Genomic DNA, 19,894 nt, shown 5'->3' with positions numbered 1-19,894 from the left:
GTTTTTATTGCCATTGTTAGTGAACAGTGTTCACTAACTAGGAATTTGCTGCGGCGTAAGGTGCAAACATGTAACATAGGATATAATGATAAAAAATAAAGAATAAAAATATATGTATATAAAATGTACAAGGTGTGTACAACAATACACAGTAACCAATATACAGAGCAACAACAGTGCAGCTTTGTTAGTGCAATTTTAATGATGGTAAAGTGACTGGGGCAGGTTATGAGGTGATTATGAAGTGTTCATAAGTCCAACTGCAAGGGGGAAAAAACTGTTTTTGTGACGGGAGGTTGTGGTCCGAATGGACCAAAGCCTCCTGCCCGAGGGGAGTTGTGCAAATAGTCCATTTGCAGGGTGAGAAGGGTCAGCTGTGATCCGACCTGCTCGCCCCATAGTCCTGGAGACGTGCAGGTCATGGATCGATGGGAGGCTGCAGCCGATCACCTTCTCAGCGGAGCGCACAACTCGCTGCAGTCTGTGTCTGTCCCTGGCAGAGGCCCCGGGATACCACACCGTGATGGAGGAGCAGAGGATGGACTTGATGATGGCCGTGTAGAACTGCACCATCAGCTGGGCCGGCAGCTTGGCCTTCCTCAGCTGTCGCAGGAAGTACATCCTCTGCTGGGCCTTCTTGGTGAGGGAGCTGATGGTCGGCTCCCACTTGAGGTCCCGGGTGATGGTGGTGCCGAGGAACCGGTGACAGTCCGCATATATATCTTTATATCTATATCTATATCTATATACATATATAGATATAGATATAGTATACATATATATATATAATATATCTATCCCACAATGGGATGCAAAAATGACCACAAAGTGGCATAGAACAGTCATAAAATTTGAAACAATCTTTAAGACACTTTTAAGTCAGGAACACAGGAACTCAACAACCGCAGCTCATATCTGCATGGCTTCTGTCTGTCTTATTATGTCGTATTAAATACAATGCATAAAAAAAGGTAATCTATAGTTTGTTGAAGGGAACTATTTCTGACCACATATGCATATGTGACATCACGTACATACACAGATAGATGGATGCGCGACATGAATGGGACCTGTGTGTACATGGTTTTCTAATCCACTGTGCGTAGCCTACTGAGACTTTATAAAGGAGAATTAAATTCAATTAGACTTGTGCCTTTAAATAACTAAATAAATCCCTTCAGTGAATTATTCATCTCAGCTGAATTATGTCAAGGGACCATATAAATATATCTGAATGTACTTTGAGGGCAGACCATTTTTTCAATGTATGTTGTATTTTAAGGTTTCTGGATGAATTATACTCACCATTTCAGTCAACCTTTGCCCCTCTTTCATTCCCATGTTTCAAACTGTGTAAAGCTTCACATTGACAATCAATTTTTTCCTTTATTTTTTCACAGCAAAGACTGAATGGATACTTTTTATGATCAGTCTGTACCTCAACTCTTACAAGCAGATGAAGAAAACTGGGTCATTTTTGATGATTTTTATTTTGTTTAAGGATGTATTCTGGCAACCTTCGGGCTCTCCTGAAACAAACTCACTGAATTCTCAGGATGCTGCTGCCATGACCGTTCCCTTAAACTTCAGCTACAGTAAATCCATGCACAAGTAATTCAGCAAAAGATAAACCTGTTTCTGTTGCACCTTGCTGAAGCCTAAAACTTTAATGCTCGTTACATTTTTGCTCCAGTTAGTGATGCCACAATAGGCATTTTAGGAAAGACATTAAGTGCAGCTGAAGAAACACACGTGGTCTGACTAAGTGAAACATTTAGGTTGTCTGAGTCTGTTGCGATCAGCTTGGGACAATTGCCCACCTAAACCCCCCCCCACAGCAGGGAGCAGTCGGACCTTCCCGGCAGCAGTCTCTGCTATCACGTGTCTCTCAAGAGTAGATTATAAAGCCAAGACAAAGCAGCTTGGCTACTGCCTGCCCCGTCTGCAGCTGCGCAGTGAAAGCTCAGGGCTTTTGCCCTCCCCTGCTGTGGTTCAGAGTCAGTATCAGCTGTCTGTTTTAGGGGGGGTGAGAGAAAAAATACCCAGCAATCCTCTAAAGCAGCTTAAAGGCTGAATCTGGGGACTGAAGCCCTTTCCATTTCCAGAGCTGCTTCTCTCTCCATTACGGCTAGATGAGCATCTGAATGATGGCCAGAGGAGCAGCCAATGTGGCTGCGCTTAAACTGAGTGCTGCATCCTCCCAAAGGCTCTCCCTATCTGATATACATCCCCCAAAACATCTGGATTTACCAGAAAAGGCATTATATACTCTTAAGAAGGTTTTTTTTATTATTATTTAAACTCTTGACGGGAGCAGGACTCTTGTAGGTGATTAAATAATGAATGCTAAGTGCACATGTAAAAAAGGAAATCTCCCACAGGGGGCCTTGGGTTCAGTGTGCATTATTATTTTGGTACAGTCCCTTCGACTGTCTTTTGTTGACACGCAAGCTTTTGGAGTGAAATGAAGTGAAGCAAAGCGGAGTGGAGAGCAGAGTGGTTAGGAGCGAGTGTGTGATGTCACTGTAGCTTGTGTGTGTGTGAGTGTGTAGATGAGTGTGTGTGTGTGTGTGTGAGTTGCTGCTGGAATAAAAGTGAAAAAATCTATCTGATGTGGGGCTTGGCTTACATCAGAAGGCATGAGAGAGAAAGAAAGAAAACACAAGCAAAAAAAGAACAGAAAGTGGAGCTCATGGCAAGATAGCACAACTCTGAACCAATGTTAGTGTCGCTGATGCTGTTTTGTAATTTTGCCTGAGAGCAAAGCCCCATCTGGGGACTCCCAGTTTCTGGAAATGTGACAGATGCAGTAGGATGAAAAATTTAAGATTTATTTTCTTGGTGTTATTAACACCGCAGGAAAAATTATGAAGTTACAGTATTCACTCAGAGTAAATCAATTATTTTAAATATAGTTTCATATTGAGCATAAAGGAATGTCATGTGTAGGAGCAACACAGAGACGGTAAAATTTCTCAGGGATATTTTATTCCAATGATGTGAGAATCATAATTAGTTAAACAAAGGCTTCAGTCTGGTTACTCTACCATGAAAGGCCTAATTGGTGGAGTGCTGTGCTTGAGGTCATCCCTCTGTAAGGTTTATTAATGTCCACAAAATCGTTTTGGAACTCATTCAAAGGGACTATTAGCTTGTCGGTTACATGTCTCATGAAGATCTGTTGACTTTGATAAGTCTGGCTGCACAATCCGATCTGGCAAACCTGTTGGTGGTTCAAACTTCTTCCAGTTTACAATCATTAAGGCTATCGTCCCTTTGGGTAGTTTCAGTGTAGTAGAATTTTGTATGCTTTGCCAGATCTGTGACTGACCTTACATAACAACCTCATTCCCCAAAAAAGTTTGGAAATGCAATAAAAACTTAAATCTTTGTACATTTGAACCTGTCTTTATGAGAAACAAGTCCAGAGAAAGGATTGTAGGTGTTCTCCAGGGAATCTGGGGAAGTCTTAGTGTGTAAAGCTCAATGACAGAAATCACTGTTGGATGCACCTGACCTTTGAGCCCCTCGGTTTTGCTACATTAGAGATGCCACCATTATCATTACAGTCACATGAACTTGGGAGTACCTTGGAAAACCATTTTCATTCAACAGAGTCTGCCACTGCATCCAGATATGTAACCTCAAACTGTATTCAAGGTGGAAGTCATATATCTAACGCTGTCAAGTTCTCTGGACAGAAGCTCATCTCAGATGGACAGAGAAGCAGTGGATCTGTGTTCTGTAGTCCAATGAGTCCCTGTTTCAGCTGCTTTTTGTAAAAATGAACATCTGATTCTACGGACCAAAGAGAAGAAAGACCATCCAAGCTGTTAAATGCAAATGATGCAAAAAGCAGCGTCTGCCATGGTAATGGGGGTCCATTGGTCCTCAGGGTATGCATGACTTGCATGTGCATGAAGGCACGAATGGATGCACAGGTGTATATTGGAATTGTGGAAAGACATTTGCAACCATTAAGGTGACAGTGTTTTTTCCCAGAAGGAAAGTGATTATTTCAGCAGACCAATGCCAGCCCTCATTCTGAATGACTTACAGCAGTGTGGCTTCACGGCACGTGTGCTTGAGTGGCCAGTCTGCAGTCCAAATGTGTCTCCCAGTGAAAGTGTATAGCGCTTGATGAAGATGAGAATCAGACCAACACAATTACATCATGTTTTGCAGCTGAAATCTTGTACTCAGCAAGAATGAAAACTGCAACAGTGTGCATCTTCTGTACCCAAATGATTAAAAAGCATGGCTAACAGGAAGGCTGATGTAACGTGTGGTAAACATGTCTCTTTCCAAATGTTTGCGTTTGTTGCTGACATCAAATTTGAAATGATGTTTTCTAAAAATCATTTTTTGGACTTGTGTGAATTAAGTAAAGGTGCAAATCAATGAAAAGAATATGATTTAATTTTTTTCCTGTATATAAATATCCTTAGAATTCAATTTGGCACAAGACTCCAGCTGAGTTGTGAATCCATTCATATGGTTTGATATCAATTCTACATTGCATTTATAAATATGTATAAATGCATTTGCAGGAGGCACCGACTTCTATGTGACCTGGTGCTTTTAAAACTCAAATTCTGCTAATGCACATCCCGCCCAACTGATCTCATCAGGGTTGTTGTACACAGCCATCTATCTACCATCTAAGGAACATTAATGTACTCAAACTCTCCCTCTGACACACAAACCAAAGTGAAAGAGCTGAGGTCTTGACCACAGTGAGAGTTATCCTCAGTGATGTGGTGACTGACCAAGATGGAACGACCTCTGACACCAAACAGGCTTATGTCTGCTGCATTGCCTCATCCACATAAATCAAACCTGGAAGCCTTTTAGTGGGGATTTTCTGAGGGCAATCTGCTGGGTTTTCTAAAAGTGAGAGTGGAAAGCAGGCAAGTGCAAAGACTCTATGCGCTCCTGACTATGAGCCCTCCTTGAGTGTATGTTTGCTGCTTGCACATGCAGAAAAAATCACCAAGTGTGATACTAAGCAACGACAGCTCAGTATTGTTAAGACAGTAATATATTTCTCTTGTTGATTATGCAGTTTCAAAGCTCTGAATGTACGTTGCTATGATAGAGTTCTTTCGAGAGCGTGATGAAGGACATCTTTTTAATGCACTCCTTGTTTCCTCCATTCACAGCGCTGTTCCATTTTCTGCAAAAAGGCACAGGTACAATGGATCACATCAAGGCTTCAGAGAGAGGGGCCAATGAACAAACAAGTACCTCCTTGACACACAGCCCACAGGATGGGCAGACGACTCGCTTCGAGGAGATTACTTTTTTTTAAATGCAATGCCAGAGAAAAAATGAACACCCTTCGATCAAATTAATTTTGACAGGTGACCTTTGACCTCTTTCTGATCAATCACATTTTGACCATGTTATGAGGTGTGAGAGGGGAGGGGTTAGGGTTAGGGGGGGTTACAGTTGAGGTCAAGAGGTTGTGAAAAATACATCTGTCGAATTTATAAATAAAAGAATGGTTCATGGTTAAGCTGTCAACATTTGAGTCTCGCATGGATCGTGGACAGGGGTGCCTGGAAAAACCTCCTTTGTTTTGACAGCTTCAGAGACTCTCTCCCTGTAAGGTGACTTGGATGTTGGTTGTATGATAAGAGTCCCGGGAATCCTCCATACTGTGAGGGTGGGGGGAGTACAGACAGTTAATAATGAACATGAGAGTCCCAAGAATCCTGCTTTGTTAGTGTTTCAGTAAGAGTTCCGGGAATCCTCCAACTTGTCTGTTAAGGTTTACATTTGGCTTTAACAGACTGACCAACACATACCGTGAGCCTGAACAGCCAGGGTCTTTGTTTTAGTTCACAGGTAAACAGATTCAATAATCTGTAACTAATCATAGGATGGGAGTAGAGTAAGGGTGAAGAATTGGTGTAAAAAAAAAAATTAAATTGAAATTAAATTACCTCCTCAAGAAAGGTAAAACATTCCTATATTTTTGTAGGGGGTTGTAAGAGTGTATAAAAATGGTGCTTAGAACACTTACTCTCAGGATTCCTCGAGAGAGAAGACCAGGTACATGGACTTTGGTACGCAAAAGTTTCTTTTAAACCTCTTACATTGAAAATAGTACAAGTAATAGTAAAAGAAAAAAAAAAGTATCAATACATTTTTTTAGGAAAGAAAACGAGAGTTGAAATCCACAGACATCCATCCAACGACTCTGAGGATATCTCAGGACTGTTCAGCAGTAAGTAAACAGCATTGATAATGAACATATATGCAAGTATACTTGTACTCCATCATGACACATTTCCAACTGTTATTCTTCAGAACCCGATGCAGAGGACCTGGAGGATTTTGTTTAAACACAATCGGACTACGGTTTATTCAAATTTCAATAATCTTTGACAAGTGAAATGATTCAATAAAAGAACAATAATTATAGCTACTTACAGAGTTGATGAGTGGTGCAAAGGTAAGCTGTCAGTTAGAGTCACAGTGTTCCCTTTACACTTCAACTTTCCTTTCTCTTCATCATGTGTTTTAAACAGCCTTGACATCACAGAGCAGTGTGTGCATGACTGTGTGTGTGTGTTGGTGGCATGCACAACCCCAGCTCCCCTGTTGTGAAAGACCATAGTCCACTCATAGTCTAGGAGACAAGACAACCACAAGTGGAAAAGGTCTCGCACAAACATACCAAACAATATAGAAACATTCAGTTGAATAAGACACTGAGAGTACGCCTACTTTTCTTTTTCTTTTCCATTTTTTAACGTCTAGCTAATTATGAGATATTAGTTCATATGAGATAAGGAACATTGTAAAAGAAAAACAAAAAAAACTCACTGATCTGACAGAACAATGTGATAATTCCATCCTGTTTCTTACAGAAATCAAGGTAATTATGCAAAGAAAGATTATTCAAGAAAACCCCTGAATCAGGTTCATATGCACAGGGAACTGTTAATGTAATCTCACACCAGCTGTATATTTGCATCTGCACCGGAGAAGAATAACTCAATAAACTGGCTTTTGTTGCCCCTCATACTTTACTTTACGTTACTTTGCTTTCAAAACGTTTTCTTACCTTAAGTTGACCAGTGTAAAGAACATTTCAGGGGCCTTGTTACTCATCCTTATAACTTACTCAACATTTAATTAGCTATATTCAATGTGATCTGCTGTTTTCATTGCAATTTATTATCAATGAAGGTAATCACGCACAGCCAAAGACCAACAACTAAGTTTTCAGGACTGCATACAGTTTCCTATGTATTAAATCTGAGGGACAACTTCATCTGAGATCAAATACTGAACCAGACAGATTTGTCAGCCTACTTCAGGTAAGCTACTTCTAAATAGTCTGCACACCTATTAACTAGCCCAGAGTGAATAAAAGCTTAAAAAAAAATGAGTACTTACTTAATTAGTTAGATCGGAAGGTCAGCTGTCAAAATTAATTTGATCGAAGGGTGTTCATTATCTCTCTAATGTCACTGTATAAGGTGGAAAATGACAAGAGATGCGTGTTTTTGAAAGGAGGCTAATACAAAATTAACATGATGCCGATTCAAAAACTCCCCACACAAAGAAAACGGCAAGCAATTCAGTGTCATTATTCACCAGATTTATATAGCTTTTCACGCATGCCATACATCCCCAGGTTTTTCCCAAAGCTCACCTGGTTTACCTTGATCTGATAGGATTAGAGCTAAGCCTTGACCCGACAGATGTCATGGATCTTTGTGGCTCATCTGAGTTTGGCATGGAAGCCATCCTATGTACTGTAGCACATTAGATAAGCTTACTCCACTCTACTTATAGAGGTATTCATGCTTTAATGGAAGCCAGTTTATTTCAAGTACTGGTGAAGGAGATCTAGACTTTTTTTTTTCTCTTCAAAGTCTAGATCTTAACAAGCTTCAAAGGAAATATGCCTCAGGTTCCTCATCTGATGGAGATTTGGATGAGAAGATCAATAGCAATCTGATGTGTGTATGTTTTTACTACAGCTAAGCATGCGGAGTGGAAGCGGACCGGAGTATCTGGTCCTAGCTTTGTCAAATAGCATCAAAATCTAAGATCAATAATTAACATATTCCATCTTCTTCTTTAAACTGTGAAAAACTCCTAGAGTAAAGATCATCGCTGTGGAGTTCAGTATGCAGTTTTAATAGGAGAAGGTATTGAATGATGAGTGGAACCTTAGGCTGGCAGAATGGCAGCATGGATTTTTATGATCATATTCTGCCTTTAGTGTGTTTCACCCACCATCTATTTTGTGTGTGTGTGGCTGTGCCTGCATAACTCGATCTGTGTGCAGAATCAGACTTCAGATACTTCTCCTTCTTTGGTGGGGAAAAAAGTAAGCCTCCACTAAGTTAATCATTTGATTTAAACTTAAACCTTCGGGTTAAAGTGAAAGTAAAATCAAATTTAAACCAAGGTTGAACCTGAGAAAATCCACATACTGTCTTCTGCAATGCAAACACAACTGTGTGTGTACATGGGTGTGTAAGTCAAAGTTAATTCGACAGCCTGGACTTTGGCAGAGGAGTGAGTCACGGTTCATCCCGTTGCTGCACGCTGTGCTGTGTAGGAAGCCACATAGTGAATGAGGTCTATCAATAATTCAACAAAGACAGACTTCCTTTTTCTCTGCCCCTCTCACCCATTCCTTCCACTGCTCTGTGTTTCTAGGTGACTGAATCTTCCTTATACTCTTCCTTATCTTCCTTAACAGCCCACTGGTCTCATCTGCCAGCCTTTGCGATCCCAGGCCTCACAAACCACTTAAATGAGCTGCAAGGGACTTCCAAATCTAAATCTGAGGTCTGCCCAAGTGATCTTTGGCTTTTAAGGGATTCCTCTCTGCATGAGTTGCAACACATTAAGCCAGCTTTTGGTGATCATGTAAGATTAGGGCTTCACAGAGTGCTAATCCTATTGTGGACATTTATTGCTCAGATGTTCAACCTGGAGGAGTGAAGTAAGAGGTGTTTTAATGGATTTTGGGAGACAATATATTGACAGCACATTTGCTCTGTGGTTAGTTGTTGCTACTGCTTTACAGCACAAAGAAATGAGTTTCGAACTTTATAAAGACTGACTGGGGCTTTTCTGCTCCATAACCGGATTTGATCCTGATGTCTTTTATTAAACAATAAAATCAATATAATTCTATAGATTTAGTAGCAGCAAAATGTTGCATGTATGGGTCTTATTTACTTTAGACAGTAAACTTTGATGGTAGTGAAGGCGTTTTTTCCTTGGATTATCATAAATGGCTGACGAGGTTGTTTACGAGTCCTCTAATGGTATTGCGCAGAAGGTTATTGTAATGGAGTAACATCCCACATGAGGTTTTGTGAGTGCCATGCAGGCTCCTTTTCCTACATAAAAACATTGACTCCATATGATAAAAGTGCATGTAAGCGACGTGACGGCCTCCATTAAAAGATACATTAGTGGGCATTACACTGTTTATCCCAGGACCTTTAGGTATGTGCTAATGTGGATTATAGTTTGTGTAATTCTATGGAATCAGAAAGTTACTTTCCTCTCTTTGAGTTTATTTCTCTGTCTTTGCTTATATTTCAGACAAGGGATTGCACTATTTAAAGTCCTTAGACTAAACCTTCACTCTCAGCAGGGGACATTTAATGCATCCATTTTTGAGACTAGGCTTTTAAAAGGGTAGTCGTTTGGATTCTTGGACACTGGTGCTGTCTAGCAAACCAACTCACATTTCCACCAGTCAGTGGTGGGTGTTGAATATTCCCTCTTTCAAAAAAGGGACAATGTTTAGTACAGTGAGACACATCCATTCTGTTGCCACAGTTCACACTTGAAATACCACTATTTTTTTGGTTCCTGTTGGGGATCAGCTGTTGTGGTTCTTAACCAATTAATTTTGGGTTCTAATTTAGTCACCTCAATTGGAATGGATAGTGTTGCATGTTGTTGGAAAAGACATATCTGTTTGCCCTGTAACACTCTGGCCTTTAATATTTAAGCTGCAGTGGAAATTAGAAAAAGATTAGATGCTTCATACCCTTCAATCAACATCAATATTGGCTCTGCTGGGGGGGGGTCAAGATCCAAACAGGCGCTCCAAACATAGAGCTTTGGAAGTCTTCTGCTGAGATGTTAGAACCTGCTGTTGGTAAAATCATCTCAGTGGTTCTTCAACTGTGTGGGGTTCATAGCAGAGTAAATGGAGGCAACGCTTAAGTGAAATGCATCTAAAATAGAGAATTAAATACTAGGAGCATGAGTAAAAAGAGAAAACATCTGAGACAAAACTCTTTGAGCAGAACTGTGTCAGAGACTGCTTCTCATTAGCAGAGTCTGAAATTCTGATCGGAACTGCACAGTAGCCTGTCACAGGGGAACCTGAACAATAGTGCCAAAATTATGCTGGAGAGGCTTCAGGACAAATCCTTGACTGAATGGCCTTGCCAAAGACTGGACTTAAACTCCTAATAACCCCGTTAGACAGACTTTAAGATTGCAGTACACGTAGAGTATACGGCTTCCATCCAACCTGAGAAAGTGCCAGGGAAAATGGGATAAACTGCCTAAAACCAGGTGAGCAAAGGCTGCCGAATATACTTCAAAGCCGTCCATGCAGCAAGAAGGGTACTGTAAGATGCAAGAGTTCAAGTTCCATAACTTCAAAAAATAATCTATTAATTTGCAGACTGATGGGCAAAATGGCAATTATAAGAATTTCCCTTTCGGGTCTAAATATTTCCTGAAGCAGATTCAATATGTAATTCATTTAAAAAAGAGGCTGCTGAAGTATTCACATTTTTGACCAGTTTAGAAAAGCTTCTTTGGCTCAGCATCCACCCCAAACCCAAAGAGTCCCAAAATGCAACCCATTCCACAGCGTATAAACATTACTGTCTGTCTCCTGCTCAAAGAAGGTTGAATTCAGCAACTTTCAAAAAATAAAATAATTCTGTTCAAACGACTCTGCAACATCACTGCTGCAGACAGAACTCTCTCCATACATTATTATGGTTATCCAATCACCTGTGATATCTGGTTTTGCCACTGTTGAAATTTTAGCACCAAAAACTAATTTAACGCTTCTACAGCTATGCTAGCCAAACCAACGTTAGCTTATTGCTAATAGGCTGGTTTAAATGTCTTCAATAGCTTGTTTCTCAAAGATTTTAGAGACATTTTTTATGGTGCTTGAAATATTGCTGTTTTGATGTAACCTCTTCACTTTGGAATTTTGCTGTTTAACTGCATGTGAAGTGATGAATTGTTACTTCCCTTCACACCTAACGGTTCCCTTTGAACTGAGCATCTCTTCTCCCTACGGTTTGAAACTTTACTTAACCTGGGTTAATACCCTTCTGCAGTCCACTTCACGGGGAACTACTGGGCAGTTGGACTGCACCGATAAACAGCTCCTAACAGCCACATAAAAAACAAGGCATCCTATATGTCTCAACATCATTGAACCAGAGTGTGACAGCATGAAGATTCTCAGCATCGGGTAGGCAGAGAGGCCAGGAGCAACGGAGAATTGAGGCTGCTTATTTAGAGTTTACTGCAAATTATCTGACGTTAACTGATAAGATTATTCATGGCATTATTTCTGCAAGCACATCTATTTCACTTTTTGTGCAACAGGCAATTGTGTGATAGACCGTGTGCCCCCCTTATTATTGTTTAGTACTGCAGGTATGTTTAGCATGAAGCCTCTAAATTATAACCTACACAGCACAGGCATTGTAATTAAATCTGAATAAAGGTAAATATTGTGCATGCTTTTGCATTGAAGCAGATCCCATCCACCAAACAAAATCCCTTTTCTGCCACAAAACGTCAGAAAAAAAAGTTAATGGAAACATAGTGAGATTTACAGGAATGGTTCGTCTTTTCTAGATAAAAGGTAGGGTAGGAGATCCTGGATTTTGAGTCCAGCGAAGCTGCATTTTGAAAATACACAGGTAAAAAGTCCCAACCCTTTTCTTCACTTTTCCCCCGAAGGCACGCCTCTAGAGTACATGAACGCGCACGAGCACGAAGGTGCACGAGCGCTGTTCTGACAGCAAGCATCGATCGTTGCCGTATTTAGTATTTAGTATTTAGTTTATGCTAACTATACGTTTAATTATGCTAGGTGCTAGCCAAGCTGGCTCTAGTTTAGCTTCCTGCCAAGCTTCTGGACGTTCACGGAGCAGGATACGCGCACAGGGAGAAGGAGGGGGAGAGAGGAGCAGATTGCAGTTTGATAGACGGCATCAGAATCCAATCATTGTGAACGGTCCGTTCACAATGATTGGATACTGTTTTTCCTAGATTGTACGTTCTAGAGGCCACTAAAACTTTTCATATTTGTTTCAAAACTTTTAATTAATTGGTTGCAATGGGGGTGTGAAGAGTATTTCAAGCAATATGTAAATAAATGTTCCAGAAAAAGATCCCCTACCCTGCCTTTAAGTGTAAATAATTACTAACATCTGGTGAGATTTGTTACTTGTCTCTGTAACTGCACACCACAGAGAGCCTCTGCACGGGAAATCAAAAATTGAGTTTTCCATTATGCGTTCACTCTGAAAGCAATCAGACCACAGCATGTCTGACTCATCCTCAACACTTGAATGTAACGGACCAGTTTATCAGCAATCTCATTATAGGAAATCGGCAAGACAGACACCTCTACCTTTATTCTGTGAGCAGTTCTGCGTAAAGGCTATGAAGTCAGGATTGACCGGATATAGGCCAGAGGTCTTGTTTGTCTTATTGATTTAAACTGCGATTTTATCTTTTGAATTGAGTATAGCTTGCTGAGGGCTACATGGTGGCTAGGTGGTTCGAGTTGTCACCTCCAAACAAGAAGGATCCTGGTAAAAATCTCAGCTGAGATCAAACACGTTCTCACTGAACATGCATTAGTTCTCTCCAGATACTCCGGCTTCTCCCCAGCATCCAAAATCATGCTTGTTAGGTTAATCGGTGATTCTAAATTCACCCTTGGATCGACTGCGTGTATGATGGTTGGCCCTGTGATGGACTGATGACCTCTTTAGGGCGCCTCTTGACCGATGGCAGCTGGCAGAAAATTAATCAGAAAACAATAAAGAGCATGAAGATGTCAAGAAATTGCATTTTAAAAAGGAAAATGCATCACATTTCACAGAATGCATAAAACTGACAGGGTAAAATGTATTTTCCTTTTGTTCCATTAGGAATGAAGAAAATAACTAAATGCCAAAACAGATGTCATCTCAAAGCAAGCAGTGAGCCTCCTTCTAGCTTCCAACTGTGCATCAACTGCACTACACTCCATTAGCTTTATGCTGCAGTCACTGGATTGTTGGGCCCCATCCGCTTTAATAATGCAAAAAGAGCAAATCAGGCAAACACCAGAGAGCCTTAACTGCTTCCCACCTCCTGGCACAGCAGGAGACAACTTAACAACACAGCATCAAACCAATAATGTGTGCAACATTTGGCATCCTCCCTGGCACGACAATATGTGCAGGCAGGCTGATTCTGCAGACCTGTATCTTAACCCGTCAAATTTGTGAAACCTTATCTGACCTGAGATACAGCTCAGTTTTTCTGTGGTAATTAATTAGATGGCAACATGCAGGAATGCTTATTACAAATGGCAAATAACTGCAGAGAGTTGAGGGTTGTGTTGTTTCCAGACCCCTGCTGATGGACATCACAGCTCTGCCCGCTTCACCTGCACAGCAGCCAATGAGAGGGCGTATTTAAAGCAGACGCCTTTGTTATCGAACCAATGGGGGTAGAGCAGGTTTGTGTCCCTGCCTGCCTTCTGAATGGCTCTGTATTGTGCCCACATGTGACCACTGAAGGCGCTTACTGGTATTTAAACATCATCGATTGGGTGCTGAAGTGGAGAGCTCCCCACGCATAAAATCAGCACCAAACCAAAACACCACGGTTCGTCTCGCTCCGTTGCTGTGGACACTTGCTTTGCAACCCCTCGCTCCTTTTTTTTTTTTTTTTTTTTTTTCAACGCCGAATGAAAATCCCCTTCACCCAGCTTCACGTCATTTGTCACCACTGATGGACTCGTTTTCAGCTTCAAAAGGCACCGAGCGACAGCGAGGCGGATGTCGGAGCACCTGTAGCTGAGTCGGGATCACAGTCTCATAAAAACGGAGGCTGAATTGTTTCACATCAGTTCGTTTCCGTTCTGCAGGAGAGGCGCTCGATCCGCTGCTGTTTGATCTGCTGTTGGGGAAGCTCAAAGGTAACCACATGCTATTTAGGTGACGGAGGCATTAGTTTAAGCTGCTCTCGGTCTGCTTGAACACAGGAAGGAGCATGGATAGAGAGGAATTTTCTCTGACTGGTGTGTTGAGTGGATTTGTGCAGCGGGCGGTGTGCTCCCGTGGAAACTAAACTGGGGATAGTGACAACAGCACCGCCACTATAGCTTGCCATTTCTCTCCAAGCCTTCTTTTGTTTGTTGTTTCACTATTTCTAACGCGGATAGGCCAACAGCTGTCTGTTTTTTAACCAGCCATGGGGAAAGAGGAGTGCAAAACAATGCTGGACGCTTTGAACAAAGTCACAGCCTGCTACAGGCATCTGGTCATCGCCCTTGGAAGCACATCGGACTCCCAGAACCTGCGAGAGGAGCTGAAGAAGACGCGCAAAAAGGCCCAGGAGTTGGCAGTGGCCAACAGGACTAAACTGACCACGCTGCTCAAAGACAAAACCATCAGCAAAGACGACCGCGTCGAGTACGAGCGCCTATGGGTGCTGTTCTCGAGCAGCATGGATCTCCTGGAAGTGGACATGAAAAGGTCCCTGGAGATGGCGCAGGAGTTCCCCCTCAAGGTGCCCACGAGACACCTGATCCAGACGGGGATGACCGGCAGCACCAGCACGGTGGCGGCCCGCGCCATGAGCGTGCAGAACATGAAGTATGAGGCGGACAGCAACATCGACACGGCGGACCTCAAAGACCTGCAGAGCGAGATCACCCAGGTGAGCCAGATGATGGAGGAGATGGAGATGAAAGTGCAGGTGGCGCCGTGGGCCGTCGTGGCGAAGCAGGAAGCGGGTGCCGAGCTCAAGTCCAACATGAGTGTCGGAAATTCCTCCGTGGGCGTCATCTCTATCTGCGAAGAGGAGCCCAAAGATGATGAAGGTGGAGGCACCAGTGGAGGTGGTTCCACGCCGATCGGCGCAGTGGTTGCTTTCTTTGCCATCATTGCAGTTGCTCTGGTTCTAGGATATTTGGTTATCAACATGTCCTGAACTGTATAACCCCAAACCCACCCTGATGGACATCCCGCGCGGCTCGCCCACGGGAGTACCACCGTGGGAGAGAGTCGGCAGCTCCATAAGAGAGAGAAGTTGCTTGAAGGGGTGAAAAACCTGACATGCAAAGTTATGAGTTTCTCTCGGATTTGTGAATGTATACGGCGGAGTTGAGGAGTTGCACTTGATCAGATGTAGCCTACTAGAACAGTTTAGACAATGTAGGCCCATGTGTGTGAGTGAGTGATTGGGAGAGAATGGACATTGGGGCCTAGTAGGTATTTTGAGTGGGCGATAGGTCATGTATTTTTGGACGAGGAAAAAAACAAAAAAAAACGTCCGAAAATTACGTGAGAGTGTGTGACCATCAGGATGATTTAAACAACACGTAATCCAAGTGGATTAGAGGAAAAGCTCAAGCGTAAATCTAGCCTGCGGTAAAGTATTCCCGTTGATGCTCTGCAGATGATGCTTTAAAGTGTACGATTTCAATCCCAGAAAGTAAGATGTGTTCAAAGAAGCAGGGGGGCCATCTACTCTGAAAATTAGGTTAGGCCTGTGGAAACTAATAAAAGGCAAGAGCTTGTACAGTTAATCCTTGCTCTTACCACCCACACTAGTTGGATGTGATCAAATCTGCACTGTTCTACACTCCCGCTAGCACAGTTTTAATGCACCATGATAATCTGTACAGACAGACTGTAGTAGGCCAGCTTCATATTTCATTGCATCAAATCTCAATGTGCTTCACGACAGCCTTTGGGACCTACAGTAAGAGACATTCACAGTCTTTTGGTAATGCACCCGATCACTGTAAGCCTGTTCTCGAACCTTTTTCAGGGTTTTCTTGCAAACAGTATTGAATGTAAACATTGCAACATGTGAATAGAAGGTTTGTACACACAGTCTGTACCAAAGTGTCGGATAATGTACATACAATCAGGTATATTTATTATAATAAAACTTTGAAACACTTGAAAATGTGCTTGCAGTTGGAAGACAGCTCTGTGGTTGCTGCTAAAGCAATGACCATGCACCATGTTAATGTCTCCTGTGTGACACGTGAAAGGCTTTCGGATAATTCATACCTGCCGTCGACAAAAATCGAGCATCATACGATTGAAAAGCCAGGCCCAGCTTGTAAACACTGCACAGCCAGAGACGAAGACATCTGATTTATTTAGAGGTATTTCAAGTAAGGGATTATTCTGAGACTTAACAACCTTAGTGTTAAAATAGTGTTAAAGAGTTAAACAGGTGCGTTAGCTCCCTAAGAGTATTAGAAGTAAGAGTCTTTGAAAGGTATTTTTGGATTGGAGCAAAGGTGAGGACTGGTGGGGACACTTGTCCTGGGCCATCATGAACACAGAGGGGGACTGAAAGGGAAAATAAATACAGAATTGTTTGATATGAGACATGGAAAAGATGCTTCAAGACAAAGATTGTGGCGAAACAGCAAACGATTAACGAAACTTAACGGGGGATGATTATTGTTCAAACAACCTGTATGACTGTCATTGGAAGCTTACTTTTCAAAGCAGTTGATTTAAAGGGACACTGTGTAATTTCTTCCCCCATCTAGTGGTGCAAATTTATTTTGCAAAGTCGAATGAATTTGCTCTCTAGCGCCTCGCGTTTTCAAATGTGCGCTGCAACTTCTTGAACTACGGCAGGCGGAATGTGTCAAGATTCAAGGAGCTATAGCTTCAGACTCAAGGTCCATACAAACAAAAAGAAATCAAGACACACAGTACAAAGGATTACATAACACACATACAACAACACTATAAATACAGATGACAGATAACATGTCAGATAACATAAGTTGGCATAGCCTTTGGTGTGCAAACAATGTTAGTCATATTTCGGGAGTTACCGGAAGTGACGTTGACGCAGCGGTAGCATTAGCAGCAGTGTGTAGTTGCTGGAAAGTGTTCTTTTAAATAAACTCCCGGTAAACTTACAAAATTTCTAATGCCTCGTTTTGTGACTTAAGAGCCTATGTGTCCTACGGCAGAAGTTTGGTAACAATCAATGCATTATTAGTGGGATAATTTACGAGATAAAATCTATTTACCATTAGCGGCTGTAATAAGCCATTCGGCAGAAATGACGTCACAATGACGTCATTTCCGCTTGCAGGCCTGGCGGGGAAATCGCGATTCGAAGTGCTTTATGTCCCTCTCGGCACTTCGTCGTTTTTCATAGACCGGAAGGACATGGCAGCCTCCATAGAGCTTGCCCGCTCTATGTAGATACAGACAAGTGATTCTTCACTCAGGAGGATAAGTGAGATTGTTGACATAGATAATTTTACACCAATGAGGACTAATTTATGAATGAATATGTTGATTTGAGCTAATAAATGACTTAATTTATTACATAGTGTCCCTTTAAGGAAAGAAGACAGAGGAGAGGAACAAACATAAAATCAGAAACGATCTGGATGATCACCTCTTCTCCTTCCTCTATCAGGTCCTCAGAAAGGTTTGAAAAATACATATATAAGATTTTATATGAAAGTTTGACTTGCTTTCCATCCATTCAATGCCAAGCCTTGTCAGTCAGTGAGTCAAACGCAGCTCATGTGATGGCCTACAGATTCAATATCCACCCATATTCTCGCCACGTGATGATGTTAGAATGCCGTTTGTGGCTTAAAGATCAAGTCTTGCTACATTTATAGTGTACATATAGTAGATTGGAAATGTAGTCACTTGTGAAAGGGAGTGTTTGTGGATGGCAGATTGATGTTGTCTCTCATATAACAGATAAGGGGATCAAGACCTACCTCTCACAACCTTTTCAGAAGTCCAGTCACAATGCGTCCAAATCCTCCCCTTGGCCTTAGCCCTCTGTTGTACAGGGATAAAGGGCTCCTTTTCTTTTGAGGATCAAGGAGTGGTGATCATAGTCCTTCGACCAGACAGCTTTGGGACATTTGGATGGCGAGATATCTACAAAGTAGAGAGAAAAAATCCAAGCAAAACGCTAGAGCAGGACTCAGGGAGGAGACTGGGATGAACCCGGAGTACCTTCACCCCACTCCGGTGTCACAACCTAACTCTGCCCTTTCTACTTTCCGCAAACTTGCAAATTGTTTGGATTAGGAGTTTAAAACACCTGTTCTGGGTTTGCACATTTTTTTAAATGAATGCGTCACCATATCAGTCCTGCTATGTAAACGCTGCCTTACACAAAACAACCACCTGCACATACGTGTCATGATTTTAACCCTGAGTTGTGACTACTACAGTTTTATTTGCGGATCTGTGAACCCCTAAACAGTCGCAACAGGTATGATTTACCTGTGATACAATGACAAAAACTGATTAATATTTTCAAGCATTCTAGTAAATTAGATGCTTCACATTGTGACCTGGTTTATAACAAGTGAGTTTTTACCTTGGCTTTCAAATGTGTTAAAAATGAGCGAGTCGTAAAGTGTGTAACAGAAGCAAAACAGAGTGGCCTTGGAACAAAAAGGTTTAACAACTCCTACTTGTTAACATCATTTTACACACAAATCTGTTGAATTAGTGCTTTGATGTGAAGTCTAATAAAAGGTCTGATCAAATAAGCCCTTATTAGATGGAAATAATCACCTCATTCCTCTTGGAGAGGGTCTCCACTAATAGTTAAACACGTCTCTGGCATTTTAAGTCTGGCCAGCTTTAGCTGCAGCCTGGATGTCGTAATCCCAAAGGATCAAATTTAATTACAGCTACCCTATTTTTCTAAGCAGAGGTCTGACTCCTTGTGGAAGCAATTTGATGCCAAAAACACTCGAGAGCATTCTGCAATTGTAACACACCAGCTGCGGCAACGGTTAATTGTCAGACTGCACCCATCCTCGAACTGGGCCTGAAATTTTGTGGCTGCGACGCACTTCTTCGGTATTGTGACTCTGTTTTGTATTTTATACACCGTTGTGATGTCATCAGACAAACACAAAGCCTGATAGACTGTCAAAGTAGTCAAGCTAACTTTTGCAGTAGTAAATTAGGCTTCATCAGGGCCACGTTGTACGATGAGGACAAGCACACACCAATTCTCAAGGGAAAAAAACAACACCAGCAACACTCTCACGTGTAGGCCCATATCAACCTATTTAAACATTTAACAGCTTGAGATTCACAATGAGCATACCAAATATCTAAAACATCACTGTCCCCGTCAAATTATGTGATTTTACAAATTTGCATTGAGCTTTGAGTTTCTGATTTCCACAAGTAGATTCTTCATATCTTCAATAAATAATCTGGATATCTTACCTAGGATTCTTTCTTCAATGTTTTTATTTTTTAAAGAAATCACTCATTTCTGACTGTTTTTCTGAGCAGTCAAATGTAATTGTGTGATTGTGGATGTCTGAATTTGGATTTCATCTTCTAACTTGACCTTAACTTTGATCTAAATTGCACAGCAATTCGATTTTGAGACTCGTGATTCGTGTTTTGCAGTTGCAAAGCTTGTGTTCACAAATTCGGTCGACAGATCGAGAGAAACAACTCACAAAGTCCTCAAAAAACCTCTTTTATGGTCGTTTCGGGCATCCCCAGGATGGACAGGCTTAAAGGGTTTTAACAATGTAATCTATGCTGTCAAAGTGGTTAAAAATAGCATTTATGACTGA

The 19,894-nt window shown here is 41.6% G+C and overlaps 1 protein-coding gene across 1 annotated transcript; it reads left to right on the top strand.

The window, feature by feature from the left end:
* Positions 1-13,856: 13,856 nt before the first annotated feature.
* On the top strand, positions 13,857-17,151 carry LOC142385227 (regulator of G-protein signaling 9-binding protein). Its single transcript, XM_075471542.1, has one exon. It carries the CDS (start codon positions 14,515-14,517, stop codon positions 15,253-15,255), a length of 741 nt encoding a protein of 246 aa, XP_075327657.1. The 5' UTR covers positions 13,857-14,514; the 3' UTR covers positions 15,256-17,151.
* Positions 17,152-19,894: the final 2,743 nt, after the last annotated feature.

The sequence above is a fragment of the Odontesthes bonariensis genome, chromosome 1 (assembly GCF_027942865.1).
Source record: "Odontesthes bonariensis isolate fOdoBon6 chromosome 1, fOdoBon6.hap1, whole genome shotgun sequence".
NCBI classification, from domain to species: Eukaryota; Metazoa; Chordata; class Actinopteri; order Atheriniformes; family Atherinopsidae; genus Odontesthes; species Odontesthes bonariensis.
The sequence above is the reverse complement of the archived record's forward strand: the minus strand, read 5'-3'. Positions and strand labels throughout refer to the sequence as shown.